Genomic DNA, 25,416 nt, shown 5'->3' with positions numbered 1-25,416 from the left:
TTTGGTGCTCAGGAGACGCATAAGATATTTTTGGCCCTTGATACAAGCCTGGAAGAAAGGTGGTTCTATCATTCAGCTTTATACTGGGTGCTGTTAGTGGGTGTTCTGGTGACCAGTGCTTTCCTGCCTCACGAGGCTAATGGTGATTCGCAGTAAGATCCTTATCTTCATAAGGGAGATTGAACTGCTTAACATAGTTTTCATATGAAATTGAGAGTTGATGATGTCTGCCTATCTGTGTACTTTTTCAGTTTTCTGTACACCAGAATATTTTGTTGACCAAGCTATGCTATTTTCTGATCATGCCCCATAAGAAGAACAATCAAAAAGACCTTTAGATTTTATATTTTACTTTCATAAACCTTGGCCAAAGAGCTGCATGTGATGGTTGCAATGCCTCTCCCATTGTTAGAGAAGGCATGGCTCCCCCATGCTTGCCCCCGGTGTTTAGCTTTTCTTTCAATCCATCGACTGCTTACATTTGATCAATCACCTAGAACACAGAACGATACGGCTTTTCCTAAAATTCAAGATCTGGCTATTCCTTGGGTAAATCTTACAAGTGTATGTATGGATGTGTATGTATGGGGGAGTGTTGGCAGTTTTGAAGGGAAAGGGAATGGACGTCTTTGTGTGTATCTACTTTCTTTTTCTGTTGTTAACTGGAGAAGTGTGTACTTGTCTGAGGTTCAGGTAAGGAGAAAAGACCTTTTTTATTTTTTTAAAAAGCCATTAGCACATTAGCACCTGATAGCTTAATACTGGAGAACAAATTAGAGATGGACTTAAAAGGAATTTGATTTTAGAATATAAAAGTCAAGATCAAGAAAAATAAGACAAAATTCTTCTCAGATCTGCATGAGGAAGGTATTTTTCGTTGCATATGAGGTATGGCCTTAGATAATTAATCCAGAATGGTCTGGGGAAGGCAGGGTAGTGGTATTGATTTGCCTAAGTATTCATTGGCAACTAGTTATAAGGGGTTGAGACTTTGATGCAGAGATCTGGACTAGAGCCTCCAAAAATATCAATGTACAAGTTACTTCCCGTCACTGTCCATTCTAAATGCCTTCTGAGAAAGAAGCAGGGAGTGGGCCTGAAACCTGATTTTCCCTCTTTGTGGACCTTTCTTGGGATGTTAAATTACCAAATATGCCTAGTAGTTAAGATGACCTTTTAAGCATTGTCACTTCTGATCTCATCTACCCTTTATCGTCACCTCCCCGCTACAGTCTAGGCCATGCTATAGCTGATTTCCAAAATGTTATCTCACCTTATTTAAAAACCATTGTCCTCAGCCCTTTACAACTTGGAGAACTTAAGCATTTTGGGTAGAAAGCTGTACCTGTGGCTTAACTCTTAAAGTTATGTTTGGGAAGCCTCCCCAGCTTCATCAGATGCAGTGAGGACTGCAGGGGCTGGGGGCAGGAACTTTCTCCTGCCCCAAGGTGACTGACTCTAGTCAAACCTCCAGCTAAATCTGTCTTATGTACTCGCCTCCTTTCTTGCACCCATTCATTCCTGCATTCAACAAACATTTATTAAACCCATTGAGAGCAAACCAATCATCACGAGACATTAGTGGTGGGTGACTGCTATAGAGTGACATATACAGGTCCTGTGGGAGTCTAGATGCAAGATTGACAGACTTCCTGTGGGAATAAGGGAAGACTTCCCAGAGGCAGTAGCATTGGAGTTGGGGCTTGAGGGATGAGTAGGAGTTTAAGGTGAGGGTTGGCATTTCCCACATGGTGTGTTTGGGGAAGACCCTGTGTGGAATGAAGGTGGTCTTGGAGTGTGGTGGGACTGAAGCAGGGAAAGTCTGCAGGGGCTGGAAGATAAGGAGCCGGGTGTGTATCATGTGGTCAGGGAACTGTAAAAGGCCTGGTCTGACAGTGGTGCTGGCCCTTAATACTTAGGAAAACGGCCTGGAAAGGTTATGGCCAGTTCTGGTTTAAGTTCAACAAAGCCTTGAGCATAACAGCTCAGGGTCATCTCTGTTGGGAAGAAATTGTGGGATTGATTTTCAGTCTGATTGAAGCCTGCGTTGACCCCTGCTCCCTCCTCCTGGCCACCTGAACCCTCCTAACCTAGCCTGGTTGACCCTGCTCTCCGGGTATACCCCTCCCCTGCAAGCTGTTCCTGTCCCAGGTTCTCTCAATGGAGCAATTTAATGTTTGCTTAGCTTTGCACACCCCTCTTCTCAGAGGATTTGAAACATGGCCTCACGACATTTTCCCAGAGCCTTGGGGGCTGGCACTCAGGCGTGGGATGGCTGGAGTAGCCAGAACTGCTGCTCCTGCTGCCACTGCTGCTGCCACCTCCAGTCTCTAGGATGGCAGCTGGCTCTGCATTCTCTGGTGGGGGGCAGGATTTCTGTTTTCATGATGATTTTATGCCAGGTAGGAGCTGAGCAAGGGTGGGGGGCGTCGAGTATGCAGCCAGTTCCCCTTTGCATGGTCAGGAGGGGAAATAATGTAAACAGATAACACCTATCCTCTGTAGTCCTTCATGTGGAGTTGGTGAACAGGGGGCACTGCCGCTTGTTTTTCCTTGCCACACCCCCCCAAACCATTCTTGGCAAGTCTAGTTGGGAAACGCTTCCCCCCCATCCCAAGGCTGGGGCTAGGTCTTGCTTTCCTGGTCTCTCAGGAGTTGGTGTCAAAGTATGTTTTCCTTTTTCCTCAGGCTCCCCTTCATCCCCACCCTCGAGACCCCTGATTGCATCTCTAGCCCTCGCTTCTCCTTACCATCATTTCTGTTTGTCGCCAACAGTTGTTGCCAGCAGTGGAACCCTCCCACTTCTGCCAGCTTAGCTGCCTTTTAAAAGGAACAACCCACCCCTGCCCACTCCCATTGCCACTTGTGGAGCCCTGAAAAGACGGGGAGAGGCCTGCAAGTGATCCCCCTTGCCTTTTTTGCTTCTCTTGCCCCAGGTATAATTATAATTTTGGAGTCATCAACGGTGCCCTGTTCCAGTGGGAGGGAGGAAGTTAGCATGGCCCTCCCCTTTCTCCTGGGGCTTGACTGCAGGTGCCGGAATGGCCCTTTGGCTAGGGTTGCAGGTGAGGTGGGTGCTGGCTTCTTCGGGGGCTCAGAGAGAGGGCTCAGAAGAAGGGATGTGAAAACCCAGGCAGCCCATCTCCCCAGAGGCCCCACAGAGCATCTCGTCTTTTGCCCCGTAGGAAGCACAGTGCAATACTTCTGCTGGAGTTTTATTCTTGCACCCAAACCTCCCCCTCAGCCACTCGCACTATGGCTGCTGCCCCAGCATGTCTTCCTTAGGGCAGACAGTGGTACGCTCTTGCTGTCCTCAAGCCACCAAAAACTTCCAGGGGTGTTTTTCTCTCTTTAACTCCTAGTCTGACCTCCTTCCCTCCCTCCCTCCCATCAAGATGTACCATTTTCTAAGGTTCTTATCCGAAATTTAGAGAAGACTTTTTGAGCAGATGGGAGTACAGTTAAGTTTTTCTCCTTTGGGGCCCAGCTCTTTGGCCTTGAACCCTTCCCCCTTGTGATATACCAACTTGAATTTGGAGCCTGTGGCCTTGAAGGCCTCCCTTTGGGATGGAAGAGAATGCAGTGGTGCTGGGAGGTCAAGGGGAGAGTGGGAACTAGCAGGGGTGGGACACAGGCAGGGTAGGGTAGAAAGGTGGAAGAAGGCACAGCTGGAGCTCGGTGGTGCTCTACAAAGTAGGAAGAGGTACCCTGGAGAGAAGGAAGTTGTGCCCTTGAAATGCCCCTCAGTACCCAGTGACCTGGTGGCCTCGAATCAGTATCATTACATGTGCTGGTAAATGTGTATCTGCTCCAGGCAAGCCCAGCCGGTGACTAGGTGATGAGTCAGATTTAGAACATAAAACACAGTGGAGGTGGCTATTTGTTTTAGGAAAGGATTACCCTTACGGTACCTGTAGTCTGCTTCCTTTGTAGACTTAAAATAAGATCACATTTAAGAGAAAAGCAGTTTGCATCCGCCTTTTGAGATCTTATGTAACTTACCCCTGCCCTTTTGGGCAATGCCCAATAACTCCTGGATGGTCACTTTGAAGGGTAAGCTCTGGGGACAAGGCAAAGGTGCTGGGGTATCTTTCACACTCTTGACCAGAGCCCTAGAAAACAGGATACACAACCCAAAGAGGGAAGTCTATAGACGTCAGCCCAGGTTCCTTTGCAAGAACTTGCAAAGCTAGATATGGAGGCTCCAGTTTGCAACTTGGACTCTCCAGTTCCTTGTGATTTCCTCCAAGCCACCAAGGGAAGCAAGACAGGAAGGCTTATGGGAACTCAGACAGGCAGGGGACATTCTGGGGAAGGTAGCAGTAGTCCAAAGACTAGCCTCATGTTTCTTCTGTGGTTGTGTCTCCCCTGCTAGAAGAGCACCTCTTTCTGATGAGGAGTCCACGACAGGTGACTGCCAGCACTTTGGATCTCAGGAGTTTTGTGTCAGCAGCAGTTTTTCCAAGGTAAGGGGCCATATGGAGTCACATGCCACCCGCCAAAGGGTGGAGCTGAACTGCCCGGGCAATGTGCCCAGCCTGTCACTCTCAGAAGAGGGACAGGAAGGGACAGGGTGTTTCCCAGGAGTTTTGCTGTAAGACAGAAATTGGCCAGCTGCTCTTTGCTTCTGCTGAGACCCAATTGGTCGAGTTGCAAAGAGGACCAGCAGTTGTCTCTTCTGGGCCTTGGGACACTTGCCCCATCCACAGAGAGCTACTAAGATGGACACGTTGCTCTGTCGTTGCAGGTGGAGCTCACAGCAGTTGGAAGTGGCAGCAATGCCCGGGGGGCAGATGCAGATGGCAATGCAACAGAAAAACTTGGGCACAAGTCAGAAGACAAGTCTGACAACCCCCAGCCAAAAATGGACTATGCTGGGAATGTGGCAGAGGCTGAGGGCCTCTTGGTGCCCCTGAGCAGCCCGGGAGACGGGCTTAAGCTTTCCCCTACTGACGGCTCCGAGGCCAGCAACAGCAGGGCCGACTGCTCCTGGACTCCCCTCAGCACACAAATGAGCAAACAGGTGGACTGCTCGCCCGCTGGGGTAAAGGCTTTGGACTCTCGGCATGGTGTTGGGGAGAAAAATACTTTCATTTTGGCAACTCTGGGAACTGGAGTGCCTGTGGAGGGAACCCTGCCTCTGGTTACCACTAACTTTAGTCCGCTGCCAGCACCCATCTGCCCTCCTGCTCCCAGTTCTGCCTCCGTCCCCCCATCTGTTCCGGATCCATTCCAGGTTCCTCTCTCTGTCCCCACCCCAGTGCCCCATTCTGGGCTAGTTCCTGTCCAGGTTGCCGCTTCGGTTGCGGCTCCTTCCCCTCCCTTAGCGCCAGTACCAGCCCTGGCTCAGGCGCCACCATCAGTGCCCACACTCATCTCGGATTCGAGCCCCCTCTCAGTTTCAGCCTCAGTCTTGGTGCCTGTGCCAGCTTCTGCTCCCCCTTCAGGCCCTGTTCCCCTGTCGGCTCCAGCCCCTACCCCCATCTCAGTCCCAGTTTCAGCTCCTTCCTTGACCTTGATCCAGGCTTCTGTGCCCCCTTCGGCTCCAACCCTGGTCCTCGCTCCTGTCCCCACTTCAGTTCTGGCTCCCATGCCGGCATCCACACCTCCAGCAGCTCCCTGTGCTCCGTCAGTGCCGATGGCCACTCCAACCCCATCCTCTGGCCCACCTTCTACCCCCACCCTTATCCCTGCCTTTGCTCCTACACCAGTGCCTGCACCCACCCCAGCCCCAATCTTTACTCCAGCCCCCACGCCCATGCCAGCTGCCACGCCAACTGCCATTCCCACATCCGCACCCATCCCGGCCTCTTTTAGTTTGAGTCGAGTGTGTTTTCCTGCAGCTCAGGCACCAGCTATGCAAAAAGTTCCTCTGTCCTTTCAGCCAGGGACAGTACTGACACCGAGCCAGCCGCTGGTGTATATCCCACCTCCGAGCTGTGGGCAGCCACTCAGTGTGGCCACACTGCCAACCACTCTGGGAGTCTCCTCCACTCTTACACTCCCTGTCCTGCCATCCTACCTACAGGACAGGTGTCTCCCTGGCGTGCTGGCTTCCCCAGAGCTACGGTCTTACCCATACGCATTTTCTGTAGCCCGGCCTCTGACTTCAGATTCCAAGCTGGTCTCTCTGGAGGTGAACAGGCTCCCGTGTGTTTCCCCGTCCAGCAGCACCAGCACCCAGCCTGCACCCGATGGGGTCCCCGGGCCTTTGGCAGATACTTCTCTCTCCACTGCTTCTGCCAAGGTGCTTCCAACACCACAGCCTTTGCTGCCAGCCCCCAGCGTGAGCTCAGCCCCACCGCACCCCACCAAGATGCCAGGTGGCACTGAGCAGCAAACAGAAGGGACTTCCGTCACTTTCTCTCCCCTCAAGTCACCACCACAGCTGGAGCGAGAGATGGCTTCTCCATCCGAGTGCAGCGAGATGCCCCTCGACCTCTCCTCTAAGTCCAACCGCCAGAAGCTCCCGTTGCCGAACCAGCGTAAGACACCCCCCATGCCTGTGTTGACTCCCGTGCACACCAGCAGCAAAGCGCTCCTCTCCACAGTCCTGTCTAGGTCTCAGCGCACAACCCAGGCCGCAGGCAGCAACGTCACCTCGTGCCTGGGCTCCACAGCCTCGCCATTTGTCATCTTTCCCGAGGTTGTGAGGAACGGGGACCCCAGCACCTGGGTGAAGAACTCAACGGCGCTGATCAGCACCATTCCCGGCACCTATGTGGGAGTGGCCAACCCCGTGCCTGCTTCTCTTCTACTGAACAAAGAGCCCAACCTGGGCCTCAGCCGAGACCCCCGCCATCTCCCCAAGCAGGAGCCCATTTCCATCATTGATCAAGGAGAGCCTAAGAGCACTGCTGCCTCCTGTGGCAAGAAGGGAAGCCAGGCTGGGACTGAAGGACAGCCCAGCACAGGCAAACGTCACACCCCAGCCCGCATTGCCCCAGGGCTGCCGGGCTGCCAAAGCAAGGAGCTGTCTCTGTGGAAGCCCACGGGGCCAGCAACTATTTACCCACGGTGTTCAGTCAACGGGAAACCCACCAGCACCCAGGTCCTGCCTGTTGGCTGGTCACCATACCACCAAACATCTCTGCTTTCCATTGGTATTTCCAGTGCCGGGCAGCTGACCCCCAGTCAGGGGGTGCCCATCAGGCCCACCAGCATTGTTTCTGAGTTTTCTGGGGTGTCATCTGTTGGCCCCAGTGATGCTGTACATGGACTTTCTGAGGGGCAGCCACGGCCTGGGGGCCCCTTTGCCCCAGAGCAGGACACTGGCACAAAGAACAAAACTTGCCGCATTGCTGCCAAGCCTTATGAAGAACAAGTCAGCCCTGTCCTCCTGACTCTCAGCCCTCAGACAGGGGCTCTGGCACTGTCTGTTCAGCCTGGTGGTGGGGACATAAGAGTGAGTCAGGGGCCTGAGGAATCAGAGAGCCACCTCTGCTCTGATGGCACTCCCAAGACAGAAGGCTCCCAGGGGACTTGTGGCCTGAAGCTGGCAGTAGACACAAAACCTAAGAACCAAGTGCTGGCCACCTACATGTCTCATGAGCTGGTCCTGGCCACCCCTCAGAACCTGCGCAAGATGCCCGAGCTGCCTTTGCTACCTCATGACAGCCGCCCCAAGGAACTCATCTTGGACGTGGTCCCGAGCGGCAAGAGGGGCTCCAGCACAGAGCTCTCGCAGCTTGGGAGCCAGGTGGACCTGGGGCGGGTGAAAATGGAGAAGGTGGACGGCGATGCGGTCTTCAACCTCGCCACCTGCTTCCGTGCTGACGGCCTCCCGGCAGCCCCCCAGAGGGGCCAAGCCGAAGTTCGGAACAAGGCCACACAGGCCCGAGTGAAACAGGAAAGCGTAGGGGTTTTTGCTTGCAAGAACAAGTGGCAGCCAGAATCGGTGGTGACCGATGGGGTGACCGAATCTCTGCCGTCTAAGAAAATAAAGTGCGGCAAAGAGAAGGAGGATGAGGAGCAGCAGCCACCAGCCAAAGTCACAGCCCCGAGTCCTCATGGACCCAAGGTGAGCACTGGGCTGAGGCTGAAGCCAGGACCGACACACCAGTGGTCTGCTTTGTCCTGCAGGTGTCAACCTTGTTTAACCGCGGCCGTGTTCTTGAGTAGCTTTGGGAGCTGAACTGATTGGAAGGCTGGTGTCCCCTTTCTAAGTCACGTTCTCCGTATATGGTGTTTTCACATGGGGAGGAGCTGTATTTTGTAGGATGTGGGAAATGATTTGGTTCCTGAGGTGAGGGAAGCCATTGTCCCAGATGAGGTTGGAAAGCGGAAGAAGGTATTGGCGAGGGAAATCAATAACAGGCCCTTCCCAGCAAAACCACTCTTCCTTTTCCTTTTCCAAGATGACCGCCCGCCTTGAGAACTTGGGGCCCAGGGCGGGAAGGGGCCTTCGACAAGGTTGTTGTCTGCACCATTGGGGAGCCTGCTCAGGATTTGCTTGGAGTTTAGTGGGACTAGAGCCAATTTGGCTTCTGGGCTCATTCACCAGTTTTCCACCCCCACTCCAATGCTTAAGGTGGCAGCTTTGGGATTCTGCCTTTTGGAAATTTGGTGTATAAGGCAGGTGGGCATCTAGACCTGGAGTTTTTATAGGCTAAGGATAGTGGCGGGGTTCTAGGCAAAAAGGTGGGCCAGGAGGATTTGACTTGAATCGAGTGGTCCTCTAAGGGTGGGGATTTGGGGAGTGATGGCTTCATGGGTATGGGGTTTCCATTTGGGGTGATAAAAAAGTTCTGGAACTAGATAGTAATGATGGTAACACAGCTCTATGACCATTAAAAACAACTGAATTGTAAACTTAAACGAATTGTATGGTGTATCTCAATAAATTATATGTCAACAAAGCTGTTTAAAAAAGATTAAATAAGATGATATATGTAAATGCTGAGAACAGCTTGGCACATAGTAAGTGCTTAAAGTGGTAGTGGCTGCTGTTATTATTGTTAGTATTGCCAACAAAATAGACGTCTTCCCTGCTCTCATGGAGCTTATATCTTGCAGATGACTCAATGGCAGGCAGGCACTGCCTCTTCCTGTCTTGGATGAACAGTTCACTGGGCCCACTGACAGATGCAGAGGGCAGAAAGTAAAGTTACAGGATTAGGGGCCTTGAAGCAGCGCTTAGCAATGGCCTGTAATGATTCAATAAATGTCCATTTTTCAGGAGAGCAAATAACGTAGACCTTTCTTTTCTCATATTCCATTTTCCTGAGAAAGAAACCGTTGATAAGCAAACTATGATCGGGAGTTAATTTAAAACAGCCCCTTTCAGGGCATGGCCAAGAATCAGGAGAGTCTCAGGTCTCCAACTCCACCTGCCCCAGGGCCTCGCAGAATCCTGAAAAGCCTTCTGGAAAAGAAAGAGTTCTGCTTCATCTGGCTCTGGGTGTATTTAATTGTCTTCTCATCCTTTGTAAATTTCTTTGGAAAACCTTTCAAAACTCTACTCACCTGCCCCATCCTCCCAACTTTTTGCCTGAGTCAGAGTGCATAATATATCCTTACTCTCAGTGCTGCCCCTGCAGAAGATATAGACAGAAATCCCTTCTAGATGTTGTACTTGTTTTTGTCTGTCTGAGGAAGTAAAAGTTAATGATCTGTACTTGAAAGAGCCAGCTAAAAAATGATATTCAGAAATAAGTAGGGCATGTTCAAATTTACATGCATGGAACTTGATTCCCCTTGACTTAAAATAGTTTTTCTCTGGCCATACCTGAAGGTCAGGTTTTAAGCAGCAGTTCCCCATCTTCTTTCCTCCTTAATTCCCTTTTCCTCCTCTGCTGAATGAGAAGCAGGAGGAGTTCATGGGATAGTAGGAGTCCTTGGAATTTGATGGGGAGCGATGACTTCCCTGTCCCTGGATAATTGAGGTCCCCCTTCCCATGGAAAACGTTCCATCAGTAAGATACCTGCCACCCCCTTAGCTGGAGCTAGATGGTTGATAACCTTCTGGAAGGTGGTGTATGGGTCTGCTTAGGGGGGAAACAACTCTTTCTTCCTCGGGCTTGCTTTCATTGTTAAGACATTTTGCTTATTCGGCGTTCCCTGGATACTAGAATACTGGAAGCCCCTACCTTGTCCTATTTCTTGTTTGGTGGCATGGAGAGACCTCAAAGCTTGTGAGAATACGTGACTATTAGGCTGAGAGTGTCCTTACTGTGTGTAAGTACAACCATTGTGCTTATCTGTTGCATCGGACAGTAGGTGTGAGCTGGGCTGAGCAAAACAGTCGAGGACGCAAGTAGGAAATAGAAGAATGAGAACTGATGCTAAGGGACCCAGGCTGGGAGCCAGGAGCACTGGATCTGAGTCCCAGCTGCCACTTTGTCACTGCAGGCACAAATAAGCTAACTTGCAGGTTTGCCTGGTAAAGCGGCAGCCCCTGAGTGAGCATATGCCGTGAGTTATGTGTTGCCCTGGGCAAATCATTTAACTTACAGTCTTGGAGCCACAGTTTCCTTGTCTGTTCAATGGGAATGATTTTAGCTTCTCTCTCAGGCTTGTTGGGAAGATCAAAACAAATAATAGAGAGGAGAGTATTTTGAAAACCTGAAAGTGCTGCAGAGTATAATGTGGCTTTAGTAATAATGCCTGGGCCTTCTCCATGTCTTTTGTAAGTGCAGAGACTTGAATTGCTTCTGTGTTTTTCTTCTTGTTTCAGTTTAATCTGTTTTCTGGTATTAATTTGCACGTGAAAACAGATAATTTTTCTTGAGTTGGCCCGTACAGCGAATTATTTTCAGTTGTTGGTATCAATACCATTCACAGTGAAGTTATATGAACAGTGTGGTCACCCGGCTTGCAGAAGAGGCACTTTTGTTTTCTGCCTGTCTCTCTGTTGCTATTTGGATATAGAGAGTATGGGGCCTGACTTTGCACCTTTTAAAATGACTTTGGGTGTTCATTCAGCATGTGAATGCAGACTCTGTAGACCTGTTTGAAATGATGGGGTGTGGATATCTATGAATATCAGCGAGGGTACAGAATTCAGTTCAGAAAACCTCAGGAGCCCACTGTGGAAGGTGGCAAGGGGCCCCTTTCCCCAACCCCCACCAGGGCAGTTTGTGTCCATGTGTCAGAATTGGGGCACAGGGTTCAACATTATGAGAGCTTTCTTAAGAAGGGAAACTGACCTCACACCTGACCCTCTCTACCTCTCCACAGTGCCGGAAGCCACCTAGTGACTCCCAGGAAATCACCAAGAAAAGCCCCAGGGGGGCATCAGATTCAGGAAAAGAGCACAATGGAGTCAGGGTAAAGCACAAGCACCGGAAGCCGACCAAGCCGGAGTCCCAGTCTCCAGGGAAACGAGCAGATGGCCATGAGGAAGGTAGGCCCCTGGGTCCTGGCCCTCTGGGCTGGGCTGGGCTGCAGAGGGGTCTGATCCCTCTGGCAGGCCGGGAGGAGGGGCTCTGAGACTGATCAAAAAGTGAGACTTCCTCACTCTGGAAAGAGGATATAATTGACACCTCTGAAATCAAAGGCAGGAGAGAAGGGAGAAGCGGCTTATTTGCCTCACCCTGGTTGCTAGAATAAGACATACTCTGAAGGCCAAAAGAGGTGCTTTTCAGACAGACACAAGTCAGTCCTGCAGCAGAGTAGACAACCCATTACCCTGCAGTAGGTCTAGGCTCAGGGAAGACACGGGTTTTAATGAGGATTGAGACTGAACAGCAGAATTGGGGATTTGTTAAACTGTTTTCTCTACCTTTGGTATATTTGAAAACTCCCATTATAAAATAAAAATTAATAACTAGCTAGCTGGAAGGGTTTAGTGAAATCCTAAACCCTTATTATTTAGGGACACACAAGATGTTTGGGGTGGGGAGGCGTGTACTTAACCTGTGTGCTCTGCCACTAATAGTTCCTTGGCGCCCTCATCAGAGAGAGAAGCCCAAGTATTTCTGCCCACAGTAGCCTGTGTTCATGGCCTTGCCCGTCTGATACGACCTGCCTCTTCTAGTCTGTTCTCATATAGCAGTTTCCCTCTGTCTGCCGCTTCCTGCTCCCCTCTTCCTGCCTCACTCAGTCCTCTAATATTCATTGAGGTTGCCCTTCTCTGGGACTTGCTCCAGCTCTGTTAGAACTTCGTGGAGGTGCAGCAGCCGCAGAGTCATACAGGCAGCCTGGCCTCTATACTTTCTGGCATGCTGGCGAATCTATTCGATGCACTGCCTTTTTTGGTGTCAGCAAAAATGACCCAACTCCCAGTTTTCAAAACCACCAGGAAATGCTCCTTCTCTAAAAGAGATTCGTAGATAATAGCAGCATACGGGGAGCTGATAACTGAAACCAGGGAAAACACAGACCCCCCCCTTGATTTTCTCACCTGAGCCTCTCAGGGGGGCTTCCCAGTCCTTAGACTCTGATTGTGATATTTCTGCCTTCTGCCCCAAAACCACACATCACTTCAGGTTCCTTGGAGAAGAAAGCAAAGAGCAGTTTCCGTGACTTCATCCCCGTGGTTCTGAGCACCCGGACGCGCAGTCAGTCTGGTGAGTGAGTCTGAGGCTGTGGTCCATCTTGGCACTGCCAAGAGAGGTAGAAATCTGGCCGACTGATGCTCAGCTCCTGGCGGAGACAAGAGAGCCCAGGGTGGGGATGGGCGGGGGGATTGCCCAAGATTTTAGGACTATTTACTTAGATTTTCACAACAGGGATTTGACATCTCTTGTTGGCAGCCAATGGTAGAAAGAGGAAAGGCCTGTGCCACTTAGGAAAACTGGCTCTACTGCAAGCTTTGATATCTAATGATTATTGGGGCCAATCTCCAGCACAGACATTTAACCCTAACCCAAACCCTAACCCTGGTTCACCCAGATTTTCATCCAAAGTGGATAGATTGGGGAAGCCGTGCACAGTGTAAACTCAGTTGCCTGACATTCTGTTAACTGGCACCTCAGTACATGGAGAGCACAGTGGTAATTGGGGCTCATAATGACAGCCTGGAGGCCTCACAAAATCCTGAAGTGTCCTCTGAATCATCGAAGAGCAATTACATTGCAGAGTCCCATTTTCCTGTTAAACACATTGTACTGCATTTGATTCTTTAGAAATTGGTGATCCTGTGTGATCTCTATGGTGATTCTGTATTAACCAGAATATTAAATTAACCAGAACACTTTGTTCCCTGCCTGGTCTGTATAATGGAAAGTTTGCTAGATATGTGCTCTTTAAGTGGTGTGACTACTTGACACTTTGGTCAAGGGCTGCTCTGTTTGCCTTAAACCATTTCTTTCTTCTGCTGACCTCACTTGGCTTTGGAGATTGTTGAGTTAATAGCCAGGCCTTGGGAGAAAGAGGGTAGTGTCTCAGATGTGCTTCTGAGGGAGATGTCAGATCCCCTGTAGTGCTAAATTGGGCCAATTTAGGGTTGTACTTTTGTTGTTAGCAGAGTTGAAGGAAAGAGTGGGGAGGAAAATGGCCTCTTGGCAAGGTGGCAGAGGAGGGCAGGGAAGATCCCACCATCCTGGGGTGGTGGGGAGAAAAGGGAGAAATGCTTTGCCAGTGGCCAACAGCTGCAGCGGGGGCAGGGGGAGGGGCCAGGGAGAAAGCTCCACCCCTGAACTCTTGGCCACTCAATAGAAGGTGGGGTCAATGTAAGGGAAGAGGGAGTGCCTGAGGAGCCTTTGGGCGGGACTAACCCAGGCTGTGCCACAGGAAAGGAATTCCTTCTTGCTTCGCTTTTCCTGAGACCCTTCTTTTGTGAGAGATCTGTTTCTTTAGGGTGGCTGCTCCGTCAGTGAGATTGGTGGTCACATAGTGAGCAGGGGCGGGGACATGCCATGCCATTCGGTCCTTCCTCACTCTCTTCTAAACCCTAACTTCCCAAAGGGCAAGGACCTGTGGCCCTCTCCTGTTCCTCACAAAATGCTTGACACCTTGTAAGCACTAAGTAAGAGTTTGTGGAATGAAATAAAGTGGCAACGTGGATGAGGAAGGGTGTGTGGTTTTGATACTCGATAGTTGTGTGGTATATTAGACTCTGTGAAGCGCTTATGGGCAAATTGTCTCTTTTGAGCCTCATAACAGTCCTGTGAGGTCAGTAAGGCAGAGAACAGTATCCCCGTTTTATAGAGGAGGAAACAGAAGTGAAGGAACTTTCCTACAGCATACAGCTAATAACAGGTGGAGCCTGAACTTGAACCCAGACCTTCAAATTCCAAATCCAGAGCACTTGCTTCAATGCCATACTTTGTCCTCTGAAGAGGTACCTGACCACTTTCTGTACATCCCATCCATAGGAAGCATCTGTAGCTCCTTTGCCGGAATGGCAGACAGTGACATGGGAAGCCAGGAAGTCTTCCCCACAGAGGAGGAAGAGGAGGTGACCCCTACCCCAGCTAAGCGTCGGAAGGTGAGAAAGACCCAAGAGGATACCCAGTATCGCAGCCACCATGCCCAGGATAAGACTCTGCTGAGCCAGGGCCGCAGGCACCTGTGGCGAGCCCGAGAAATGCCCTGGAGGACGGAAGCTGCCCGGCAAATGTGGGATACCAATGAAGAGGAGGAGGAAGATGAGGAGGAGGGTCTAGTGAAGAGGAAGAAACGGAGACGGCAAAAGAACCGAAAGTACCAGACCGGGGAGTACCTGACTGAGCAAGAAGAAGAGCAGCGGCGGAAAGGGAGAGCAGGTAAGGCCGGCTGGGGGCGCCGCTCTGGTGAGCTGCTGTCACCCGTCCCCAGGCTACAGTGACTTTATGTTCATTTTTTTAATATGTTTTATTGATTTCAGGGAGAGGAAGGGAGAGGGAGAGAGAGAGAGAAACATCAGTGATGAGAGAGAATCATCAATCGGCTGCCTCCTGCTCGCCCCCTACTGGGGATCGAGCCCACATCCCCAGCTTGTGCCCTGAATGGGAATCGAATGGTGACCTCCAGCTTAATGGGTCAATTCTCAACCATTGAGCCACACCGGCTGGGCAAGCCACAGTGACTTTAGCTTTTGGGTGCCCTGCAGCATCTTGAGTGTTCCCACCTCTGCCTTCTGTACGCCTGAAAAAGGCCTCTGCACCCATAGAAACCTGGTACTATGATCCCCTGCTGCCAGAGGGAGTCATTGAACGCTAGTCAGAGATTTTGGCTTGGGGTTGAGATTGAAATGAATTTGGACTGACCTACATACAGGTGAGCTGAGGACACATTAGGCCCAAGCCCTTCAATTTCTTATAAAAGTCTGAATCTGTGGACAAGACCACAGTGAAACCCTGGCATGGCACAACTCGATACCAGGGAGTTCTCTGGTTGGCTTGAGGGAGTCGGGTCTTTCAGGAGGCTGGGCTCTGTCTCCTAGAATCCTGGGTTCAAGAAGAAAGAAGGTATTAATTGGCTTTTCTGGGATGTCTCCAGCTCCTAAACTAAAAGTACAATGGTTTTCTAAACCCAGCAGAAGAACTTCAAGTATGCACAGCTTTGCTTTCTCCATTAGAGCCACAAAGGCTCTTAAGAGGCAGGATGAAGCTTTGAGGTGACCGAGATACCATCATTTTGTTGGACCTTAGTTGGAAAAGCAGGCAACCCAAGGAGAAAACCAGGCTTTCTTTGGCCACATCAGATGCTATAATATGTAATCATGAAGGCACAGCCTGTCACCTAGCTAATATCAGTATGTTTCGCTAAGTACTGTTCAGGAGCATTCCTATAATGGATTTCCAGATGAGCAAAACACCCATCTCTGGGCTCCAAAATAACACCTCTGTCTCGCACTCACTCTCTTTCTCTGACCTCTGCCCGTGAAACAACAATTGATTGTCTCCCGTAATATATTCATCCTGAGCTGCTGGTAAATATCTGCAGCTTCCTGATTAGTGAAAACTGAATAACTGCATACCGAGCCGGTAGTAGGTACTGGGCTTGCTATAATGCAAAGAAGGCTAAACCTCATACCCGGCGCTGTTTTAAATAGAGACGTGTATGATACCCATCCCTACATTTAGGAGAGTAATTGAGCTCATTTTCATCAACTCTGTGGGACAGCAGGAATAGTGTTCCTTTTTTCTGCCAGAGCCATAATGGATTAGTTAGGAATGAGTTGTCAAGCCGTTGGCCTCAGCCACTTGTGTTAGGATGAAGAGGAGCTTTTGTATCTCCAATCTTCTCTAATGAGGGCTGGTTTCCTAGAAGCTTGGAAGCTTCTTATTGAACTTGGGCTTTTGAAACGAGGAGAACCTTCAAGGTTGCCCGGTCCTGTTTTCTACCCAGTACAGAGATCTCCACAGCATTCTTGGCAGGTAGCCTTTACTTAAACAGCTCCAGGAGCATGGAGAGCACTGTTTAGCAAGGCCTCCTATTTGACTTGGGGGCAGCTCCAGTTGTTGGAAAGTAGGTCATTCCCCCTCCATGTGTGTGTCTAAGGTTTTCAGTGAGGCTGTTGGCTTTGGCATATGTTCTGGCCACCTTCCTCCAGATCTGATAGTGACCTTCATGAAGGAATTGCTTGGCAAATATCTCTCTCCTCAAAAAGCTCTGAGCCCCTCCTATTACTATTACCTATCTTTCAGGTGGACATCAGAGAGTCAAACTAGACAGGTCACCTTACTCCCGTCTGAGCTTCATGATCTTTCCTTTGGTTCTGGGCTTGTGTTATCTCCTTTCTTGGCCTGCAGAGCGGAGAGGAAGAGCCACTCCCTCCCACTCACACACCTACTACCTCCACTCTCCGTTCCTTTCCGTGCTACTGGGAAGTCCTTGCTCCATCACAACTGAATAAACTCCAGAGCCTGCCCTGGCCTGAGTAACAGGGGTAGGGGCCTCTGCTTTTTTTGTGGCATTGAATGCTGTAATACAGCTTCCCCCTGTTTCCTGAGGTCCTCACCAGGTGCGGTTCTATCCCTTCCTCTTTTGCCTCAGCCCAAACTTGTTGCATCAAAAGCCCTGGTTTAGAATATTTTGGCTGGAAGTGCCATTACAATCCATCTCGTACAGCAGTTCTTGAACGGGTGTGGGGACCCACTAGTGGGTTGGGCCTAGTTAGGAGAAAGGGGCGGTATTACAGCTGGCCTTCTAAGAGCTTTGCATAACCTCCAGCCAATTCCTTCTACTATAATAATGGCTGCCACATCTGGATCTGCCCTTGCTGATGTCACATGTGAGAGCACATGGCAAGGTCCAGGGAGGCGAGTTGAGAACTCTTGGATCTTGGCAACCCCCTCATTTTACAAATTGGTGAAACCAACGCTGCAGTTATTCATTTGACAGACATACTGATCTTTTGCCATGTGCTAGGTAAGCATGGTGGTCAGTCCTATGGAGGAGATAAAGAAGACATGAGCATGGCCCTGCTTCAATAATACAATAATGATGCCTTATTTTTTCTAACACTTTATGAAGGGGTTTTGCATATGTTACTTCATTTAATTCTTACACTAGTCCTACAATGTGAATTATATCCGCCTCATTTTACAGCATAGAAATGAGGCTTGGGGAGATTATGACATCTCCAGCCAGTCACACAGCCAGTGGCCAAGCCATGTAACACTAATATTAGCTAAGAGATCAGTCTATCCCTTCTACATGTGGGGTTTAGGACTGACCTGGGTGATGAGGCTCTTAGTAATGGGGTTCCCAGTACCAATCAGGGATCCCTGCTCTGGAGCTGGAACCAGTTGTAAGAATCACAAGCACACTTTCTGAAATTAGGAGGTGCTGTGTTCAGTGAGCTGTAGCTAGAATTAGAGATATTACCCCATCTGTTCCAGTAACTTGATTTCCAACCAAGAGAGGCAGCAGGTTTCTGTGATTGTCCACCAGCTAAGTTCCCATGGCACTTTCTGGTTTTAGGAAGTTTCTGTGGCTTTGATCTTTGTGTCCTCAGAGAGTAACCAACAGGGTGGTCATGTGGATAGAGCTGAGGCTATGAAGGAGCCTCCTACCCTTTACTCCCCACCCTAGTGTGCTTCATACTTTACTTCAGCAGAACTTCTCAATTTGTTTTCCTATTGGAATGGAGAAAGAGGCAAAGGGGATAGAGAGAAAGCTGAAAAAGGAAGTTCTGATTTGCTCTCGGCTATGGGGAAATCTTTTAAACATGACCCTCATTTTGGGGACAGCCAGATTGGCGCCCTCCTGGTAGGGCTGGGAGTTGTCACCTGCTTATAGAGGAGGGACTCTGATGTTGAATTACATGTTCATTTGAGAAGTTTTTAGTGGAATTGTCAGCACCTCACTAATACAGGTAGCGGATAGTTACACAACTTTGTACTGAGATTCTAATCCCCAAATTCCTCTGATTCATTTTGGAGGAAGGCTTTACTATTCTGTGTTCCATTTCCCTGACACCCATCCTTTCCTGTTTCTTGCCTTCAGATTTAAAGGCCCGTAAGCCGAAGACTTCCTCCCAAAGTTCGGAGCACCACCTCAGGAACAGGAACCTTCTCTTGCCCAACAAAGCCCAGGGGATCTCGGATTCACCAAATGGTTTTCTCCCAAATAACCTGGAGGAGCCAGCCTGCCTTGAAAATTCAGAAAAGCCATCAGGAAAACGAAAGTGCAAGACCAAGCACATGGTGAACGTCTCGGAAGAGGCAAAAGTATGTTGCTAGCTAAGGGGAGCTATGGGGGACGGGAGAGGGCTGGGGTGGCAGGCTTTCCAGAGGTTCCTTCGTAAACAGTTCAGTGAGTGAATGAGTGAGTGAGTGAGGATCACATTAACCCATATTTATTAAAGTATTTTCAACTAATTCTAGAAGTGTTGAGGGGAGAACTTGAAGAATGGGAACCAAAGTTAGAGCTAACAATGAGCATTTGCAAAGTATAGGGTTTGGCTCCTGATGGCTTTTCCTTCTGCAACCCTTGGATCTCCTTTGAGTTAAGGAAGAGTTAAAGAATATGGCAGGATGTTAGCCTGAATAGCTAGTTAACATCCAAACAAGAAGCTTTTTTCTGGGCTTAAGTCACTGGAAATCAATCAAGGAGATTTCTGAGTCAATCAAAGTAGAAAACAACTTACTAGGAGCAAGGTAGTTGGTGTTCAGACAAAGGTTGCTGGAGGGTGGGGCTGAAGGAATTCCACTTGGGCCCCATTATAGCCACCCTTTCCCACACCCACTGTCTAGTCCCTTTGCTTCTCATGGTAGCAAAGGAACAGGTAAGTGGGCACTCACCATCAATTTTGAACCCTGTTCAAAATTGGCATCTTTTTTTTAAAAAAAAAATATATTGATTTCAGAGAGAGGAAAGGAGAGGGAGAGAGAGAGATAGACACATCAATGATGAGAGAGTCATTGATCGAGCCCGCAACCGGGGCATGTGCCCTGACCGGGACTCGAACCCTGATCTCCTGGATCCTAGGTCGATGCTCAACTGCTGAGCCACGCCCAGTCGGACGACATCTCTTTTGGGTCTGATGTTCATGGCATTGCTGTTAGGTTCCACATTATACAATTTGAAAAAAATCACACAGTTCTTATCCTGGGTGAGCTGTACATTTGAGAGACGTGAAGGTTTGGGTTCAAATGTGTACCCGTATTTGTCATTGACAACAACAAAAATACAATCATATTGAGCTTGTTTGGGTGGCTGTGCCTCTTCCTGCTCTTTCCAGCTCCCAAGCAGGGATTCCTGTGTGGCACTGGCAAAAGCGGGGAGACTGGGTGCTTGTTTACCCCCTCCTTTCCTCCTCTTCCTCATTCTGGAATCTGGTTCCAGGTCAGACGAGATTCTCAAACGTATTTCCTCATCTTTGAAAATAGAGGTGATACTCCTTCCATCTCACAAGGGTGCTTAGGGGAACAAAGGAGGCAATGCTGTTTAAAGGCTTTGATAATCGTGAAGTGCTGTTCGAGGTTGGTATACATCCTTGAGCTTTAGCCCAGTCAAGAATGAGGGTACAGAGGCACGGAGTATCAAGGTAGCAGTGACCATTCCCTATGACCCCCAGAGGGGACGGGGTGAGGGGGTTGGGAGAGGAGCAGGGAAGTCGTGTCTGTGCCGAGGGCTCCATTCACAGGATGGCTCTTAATTCTCACAGGGACTCTTGGAGGTAGGCGCTGTTGGTCTTCTTTTTATGGTGAGGAAACGGAGGCTTGTGCAAGGTTACTTTGTGGTCCTAAGTGACAGTTGGGTCCTGAGGCAGGCCTGGCTACCCCCTGGAGCCCCACCCCCACCTGCTCTTTGCATATGCTTCCACCCAGTGAATGGGTGGCTGCTGTCTGTATCTGGGAGACACTGGGGGAGGGGCCGGCTGGGCAGGGAAACACTGCAACCCTGAGCAGTTCTGGCAAAAGGTGGGAGTCCCCCTCCCTTCTCTCTGCTCCTCCAGCACTGACATGGCCCTGTCCTACACAAAGGTGACCAGCCGTCTGACATTCAGGAGCACACGCTGATCCTTCTGTCTGGTTATTCTGCTTGGCAGTGTGTCGCCTGAAATGTTCCTCCTGGAGAGGTTTTGTTCCTTCACAGGGCCTCCCCTTCTCCCTCCCGCCTTCCTTTTTCTCCCAGTCACCACCACCTGCTCCAGTTGCCCCCATGGCATCGTGCTTTGTAGTAGGCTTGGGGGGGGGGGGCTGCGGCAGCAGCGGCAGGGGACCTGCCTGCAACACTAAAGCTGGGGCATTGGCCAAAGGCTTCTTCCCACAGGGGATCCCAGCCAGGATGAAAGAGGGGAGGGGAAGGTGGCCCCCATTTTCTCTTGTTCCTCCCCTTCTACGGCAGCCTCCCTTGTCTCTGGCAACTCTGGCCCCTAGAAGGAGAGTCACCCTTTGGCTCCTGTCTTGGCTTAGCAGAAACTTGGGCACTTGACCCAGCATCCCCCAGTACTGCCATCATACACCTCTGCCCTCCTGCTAGCGATTGTACCTCTCTGCCCCTTTGGGATGGGGATGGATAGCAGCTCATGTTGTCTCGGGATTTACCAGAGGAAACAAATGCCTGGGCTCTCCTTTCCTGGCTTCGTGTCTTTCTAGGCAACTTTTCTGGATGCCTAGGGCTCAGCACATGGCTGGCTTGAATCAAGTCAACAAATATTTGTTGCACTGTTGTGCCCAGCTCTGAGTTAAGCACTATAAGGAACAAAAGAGAAGATGACAGTATTAAGCCCTGTTTTTCAAGGAGCTTAAAACCTAGCAGGGGAGGCCAGACTTGCCTATGAAACGATGAAAGAAAATTAAGACAGTCAGACATCAGGCACCGGATTATGTGATTCAGACAAGGTGTTCTGGGTATGCAGAGAAAGGGGGCAGTGGGGACCAGAGTGTTATAGAATGTTGTAGAAAACAGGATTTAAGTGAGACCTTGATGCCCTGAGGGATTTGGATAAACAGGCATGTATTAGTTACCTATTCTAGTGTAACGGATTATCCTAAAATTTAGCAGCTTCACACAATGATAAACATGTATTGTGTCACGCAGTTTCTGGGGGTCAGTAATTCAGGAGCAGCTTAGATGGGTTTGACTTGGGGTCTAATGAGGTTATAGTCAAGGTATCAGCCAGGGCTACATTCATCTGAAGGCTTGCCTGGGACTGGGGTTTCCAGGGTGGCTCCCTCACATGGCTGGCAAGTTGATGTCGGTTCTTGGCAGGAGGATCCTTGCCCATGGGTTTCTCCAAATGGCCACTTGGGTGTCCTTATGACACAGCAACTGGCTTCCCCCAGAACGAGTGATCCAAAAGAGAGCAAGGCAGAAGCCACATTGTCTTTTAGGTCCTAGCCATGGAAGTCACACATCGCCATCCCTGCAATCTCCTATTGACTACACAAGGTCAGCCCAATCCAGTGCGGGAGGGGGCTATGCAAGAGAATGTATATCAGGAAGTGGGGATCGTCAGGGGGCATCTTGGAGTCTGATGAAGGCACAGTCTTCCTTTTGCCCTCCCTCCATGATTCCTGTCCCTTCCACATGCAAGGCACACCCATCTTTCCCAAGGCCCCTCAGTCTCAAATATGGTATCATCTTTAAATGTAGAATCTCATCATCTAACTTAAGGCCAGGTTCTGGTAAGGTTTCTTAGGTCTAGTTCCTTGAACATAGCTCCTAGAGCACAGTTTTTCTCAATATGAAGACTCCTGAACTAAGGAGATACGTTACTTGTCTCCATAGATACAATATATCATGGTGTGGGACAGGCATGGGAACTTGCTCTAGACAAAGGTTTTTGCAACAGGAGTGAAGGCTTCTGCAGCTCTGCCTCTTTAGTCAAAGATAGTCATCTCTGCTTATCTTTACTCTCAGAGTTTACTTCTGCTTATTTATAGAGACGGTGTATAAATGAAGATTGAGACAGGTAAAGAAGGCACGCAGAGTTCCTGTGAGAAGCTGAGATGTCCTCTCAATCTCTGATTTCTAATCCTTTGTCATTCCTTGGTTCATTTGATTGAGGATTGGAGCCCTTTAGCATTTCTCACTGGGTGGAAGTGAGCGGGAACCTGTGCTGATCCAGGACTGCATCTCTGCTTTCCAGGCCAAAGGGCGTTGGAACCAGCAGAAGACACGATCTCCCAAGTCGCCCACCTCAGTGAAACCTACGGAACCGTGCACCCCCTCTAAGTCCCGAAGTGCCAGCCTAGAGGAGGCCTCAGAGTCCCCTGCAACCCTGCAGATTCCCCCAGAGGCACGTCGGCTCATAGTGAACAAAAATGCGGGCGAGACACTCCTGCAACGGGCGGCACGTCTTGGCTATAAGGTAAGGAGCATCCAGCCGCAGGGTGCGATTGCCCTGGCATCTGCGGAGAAACTTCTCCCATTGGCTCTTCTGCAGCCTGGGCAGGGCTTTGTTTGGGGCTTGAGCCCAGCTGGCCTCTATACTGCTGGCCGCCTTGCTCCTGGCATAGTGTGTGTGAATGCAAGCTCATCTAAATGGCAATTTGCGATCATTGAAATGGTAACACAATAATATCGTGCAATACATTTCTAGGCCAGAAATGGGCTTGGGCAGGTGATGTTTTCTTGAATTTCCCTGTGCAGTGGCTCCCCCACTCAGAAAGGAGGAGGAGGAGTACTCTTCATATCTTCATGTAGCTTCCCCTCATTTCGGCTTCTAGTAGGGGAGGGTCAAGAGTATGTTGGAGGGCAGGGCTGGGCTTAGCCCACTGTAAATGACTTCCCTGTGGTTCAGAAGGAAAGCAGTTAAGGAAGCTGGCTTCATTGAGCACTTCTTCTGTCATGTTAAGAGCTCTGATTACTTCATGTCAGTTCATCTTCACCATAAGCCTGTGGAGGTAGGTTTTATTAGCCCCATTTGACAGGTGCGAAAATCAAGGCTTAGCAGTGTTAAGTGTTATGTCTAAGATCACCCACCTACTACATATCCTGAGTGTCCCCAAAAAATGTATACACACACTTGAATAATTATAAAGGCAATGTTTATTAAAATACATTTCATTTTTAAAATTGAGCTGTCGGCTATTAAAGTGTATGAACAGTTTTTGGGGACACCCTGTATGTGCATCTGAATTCACACCAAGGTCTTTTTGATTCCCAAGTACGGGGATAGGGGTGGAGGCCTGACTCATTGACCTTCATGAAATAACATTATTGGACATTTTGGTTGTTTCCCACTTTTTATTGATATGAACTCCCTTGATATCATGTAAGTTGGCCCACCACACTGTTTCCTCAGGATTTGTTCTTAAGGGTGGAGCGTCTGGGTTGTAGAGTAGGCCCTCTTTTTTTAGACTTCTGATGGCTATAACTGACTCATTTATTTAAAAACAGCTGCCCTCTCAGCTAGACTGGTCTGCATAGGAGAGCTGCCTTGACAGTGTCTCACTGGCAAGCTACCATCTTTCTTGAACACCTAGTGTGGGGGCCTGAAGAACTGCTAAGGGAGATCTAAAGGAAAAAACAACAACCAACCCCTGCCCTCGACATTAATTTTCTTTAACTTGGGGCCAAACCAGCAAACAGGAAACTGCGGGAGAACCAACCAGGACAGGGCCAAAGCTGTAGGGCAGCCGGTCACAGGAGGGAGGCCTAGGGGAGAGGCGAATATCTGCAGTGGTTAGGAGAGTAGGGGGCCCCATCCTCCCCCCCAGGCACAGGCAGTGTGACAGTTCCTGTTTCCAGGAGGCAGCACCCCCAGCATAGGCATACTTGCTCACGTGCATGCTTGCTCACTCACTCCCAGCCGGCCTGTGAGCTAGCTGTCAGTCAGCACGGCTTAGCAGGCCATTTTCACCAGGGCCTGGGAGAGTTGATGATGGGCTCCTGGTAGCTGCTGTGGCCTCTGCCCTCCCCCTCAGCTGATTCACCAGCTTCATCCCAGACTAGTTTAGGGTGCTTCTAGGTCCGAAGTCCTGCTTCTTGTCCTGTCATCTCAGCCCAGGGAAGCTAATAATCACTAAGTGGATGAATGACTGCACTGGATTATACTTGAAACAATCTTGATTTGAGGGGAGCATCCAGAGATAGTACTTAAAATGATGAAAACCAGCACCCACGGACAGTACTTAAACCAATTCTTTCTTCCTTGTTGTCGAATTACCAGCAGAGGCTGTGCTTGCCACGTGTCTCATTGCCCTTGCAAAGCCCTGGACCAAGGAATCGGTGCTCAGGGAGTCGAGGCCTGAGGGTTTGGGCTCTGGTTGGGTAGGTGAGCCTCTCTGAGGATGTCACTCTGGCAGTCCACACCCAGATGAGTGTTCTTGGTCATAAATGCCTCCCCAGTGCCGAGGAAGCAGTTCAGAGCTGAGGCCCTGGCAATGGCCACTCAGGACTAACTTTGTTGACAAAAGATTTTGAGACTTGCCTGTTGGTCCCTGGAATAAAGGGTGGGCTCTGAGACTCTCCCAGACACTTGAGAGTTTCCAACCTAACTGGGGTGGCTTCAAGAATTAGGCCACTTTTTGCTCATGGAGCTATGCCTGTCCCCACAGGACGTTGTTCTCTACTGCCTCCAGAAAGACAGTGAGGATGTGAATCACCGCGACAACGCCGGCTACACGGCACTGCATGAGGCCTGCTCCCGGGGCTGGACCGACATTCTGAACATCCTGCTGGAACATGGGGCCAATGTTAACTGCAGTGCGCAGGACGGCACAAGGCATGCTCCCTGCCCCCCACCACTCCCCGCTCCCCCAGCTCAGCTCCCGTCTAGACCTTTGCAGCATGCCAGGCTGCATATTGCACAGAGACCTTGTCAGGAGGTGTTTTGGGAAGACATCTATAGACTGCATGGGGGGGAACCGGGTTAGGGCAGAGGTGGATGCATTCCTGGCTGACAGGTCCACAGCATTTACGGGGAGGCTGCAATTGTCAAGGGATCACCCCATCACATGCAGCTTCCCCAGGAAGGCTGCTCAGGCTATCTGCAAACCATCCTGGTGGTGCACCTGTCTTGGGCCGAGTCCCAGGCTTCAAGAGCCAGGAGGCTGACCTTAGGTTAACATCCAGATTGGAATTTTTTTTCCATTTTTTTTCAATATATTTTTATTGATTTCAGAGAGAGAGGAAGAGAGAGAGAGAGAT

General features: G+C 49.8%; 1 protein-coding gene across 7 annotated transcripts in view; it reads left to right on the top strand.

Moving 5' to 3' along the window:
- BCORL1 (BCL6 corepressor like 1) overlaps positions 1-25,416 on the top strand; it is a 61,057-nt gene that overhangs the window by 20,465 nt on the left and 15,176 nt on the right. For 6 of the 7 annotated variants that reach the window (XM_081125724.1, XM_081125726.1, XM_081125725.1 and 3 more), the window contains 8 exons: positions 4,376-4,466; positions 4,748-8,020; positions 11,179-11,344; positions 12,429-12,509; positions 14,259-14,648; positions 18,319-18,542; positions 22,412-22,633; positions 24,825-24,991. In XM_081125724.1, coding sequence (XP_080981850.1) covers positions 4,376-4,466; positions 4,748-8,020; positions 11,179-11,344; positions 12,429-12,509; positions 14,259-14,648; positions 18,319-18,542; positions 22,412-22,633; positions 24,825-24,991 — 4,614 coding nt within the window. The remainder of the gene's footprint in view (positions 1-4,375; positions 4,467-4,747; positions 8,021-11,178; positions 11,345-12,428; positions 12,510-14,258; positions 14,649-18,318; positions 18,543-22,411; positions 22,634-24,824; positions 24,992-25,416) is intronic. The other variant, XM_081125730.1, reaches the window with a different exon arrangement.

The sequence above is a fragment of the Miniopterus schreibersii genome (assembly GCF_964146895.1).
Source record: "Miniopterus schreibersii genome assembly, chromosome: X".
Classification (NCBI taxonomy): domain Eukaryota; kingdom Metazoa; phylum Chordata; class Mammalia; order Chiroptera; family Miniopteridae; genus Miniopterus; species Miniopterus schreibersii.
The sequence above is the reverse complement of the archived record's forward strand: the minus strand, read 5'-3'. Positions and strand labels throughout refer to the sequence as shown.